Genomic DNA, 1,053 nt, shown 5'->3' on the forward strand with positions numbered 1-1,053 from the left:
TTTCTCTTCCTTCACAGGCACCTTGAGCATTTCTGAGCACAATCGACATATCGAACTCCTCATGGCAGCTTTCAACCTCACCCCCTCTGAACCTTCACCATTTATCCTAATAGGCATCCCTGGCCTGGAAGCTGCCCATATCTGGATTTCCATCCCTTTCTCTATGTTCTACATTATCAACCTACTGGGAAATGTCATGGTTCTGTTTGTCGTAAGCAAAGAGCAGACCCTGCACAAACCAATGCACCTGCTTCTCTGCATGCTGGCGATCACAGACATTGGCATGTCTACCTCCGTTGTGCCAAAGGCACTGTGCATATTTTGGTTCAATTTGACCAGTATTACTGTGGGTGGCTGTCTCACCCAGATGTTCTTCCTTCATGCGGTTTTTGCTATGCAGTCAGCCGTCCTTGTGACAATGGCCTTTGATCGCTACGTTGCCATATGTAACCCTCTGAGATACACCACCATCCTCACCAACTCACGGATAGCTAAGCTAGGTCTAGTGGGTTTGATAAGAGCTGTTCTCGTTGTTCTGCCCATGCCCGTGCTCCTCAGCAGGCTGTCATTCTGTGCTAACCACATTATTCCCCACACATACTGTGAGCATATAGCGGTGGCAAAGATGTCATGTGGGGACATTACAGTTAACAGGATGTACGGCTTGGTGATAGCAATCGTAGTCAATGCGTCAGACCTGACGCTCATTGCCCTGTCCTATGTTCTGATCATCAGGGCCATCCTCAGAATCTCCTTCAAGGAAGCCCACCAGAAAGCCCTTAATACCTGCACATCCCACATCTGTGTGATGCTGATGTCTTATACTCCCTCCGTCTTCTCCTACCTGACACAGAGGTTTGGTCAAGGAATTGCTTCCCATGTACATGTCACCGTCGCTAACTTCTATCTCCTTGTTCCCCCCATGCTCAACCCTATAATTTATGGTGTCAAATCCAAAGAACTTCGTGAGAAAGTGGGTAAATACACCTGCAGAAGGTGATCGCCAGGGGCCACTGACTCCTCATTAATCAAGGGTGCTTTGTCCCAGTTTGG

General features: G+C 48.2%; 1 protein-coding gene across 1 annotated transcript; it reads left to right on the forward strand.

Moving 5' to 3' along the window:
- The first annotated feature begins 61 nt into the window (after nucleotides 1–61).
- On the forward strand, nucleotides 62–1,000 carry LOC113405581 (putative olfactory receptor 52P1). The gene has a single exon (XM_026646794.1). It carries the CDS (start codon nucleotides 62–64, stop codon nucleotides 998–1,000), a length of 939 nt encoding a protein of 312 aa, XP_026502579.1.
- The last annotated feature ends 53 nt before the right edge of the window (nucleotides 1,001–1,053 follow it).

This window comes from Terrapene carolina, unplaced genomic scaffold, assembly GCF_002925995.2.
Source record: "Terrapene carolina triunguis isolate 2854851 unplaced genomic scaffold, T_m_triunguis-2.0 Scaffold43884, whole genome shotgun sequence".
NCBI classification, from domain to species: Eukaryota; Metazoa; Chordata; order Testudines; family Emydidae; genus Terrapene; species Terrapene triunguis.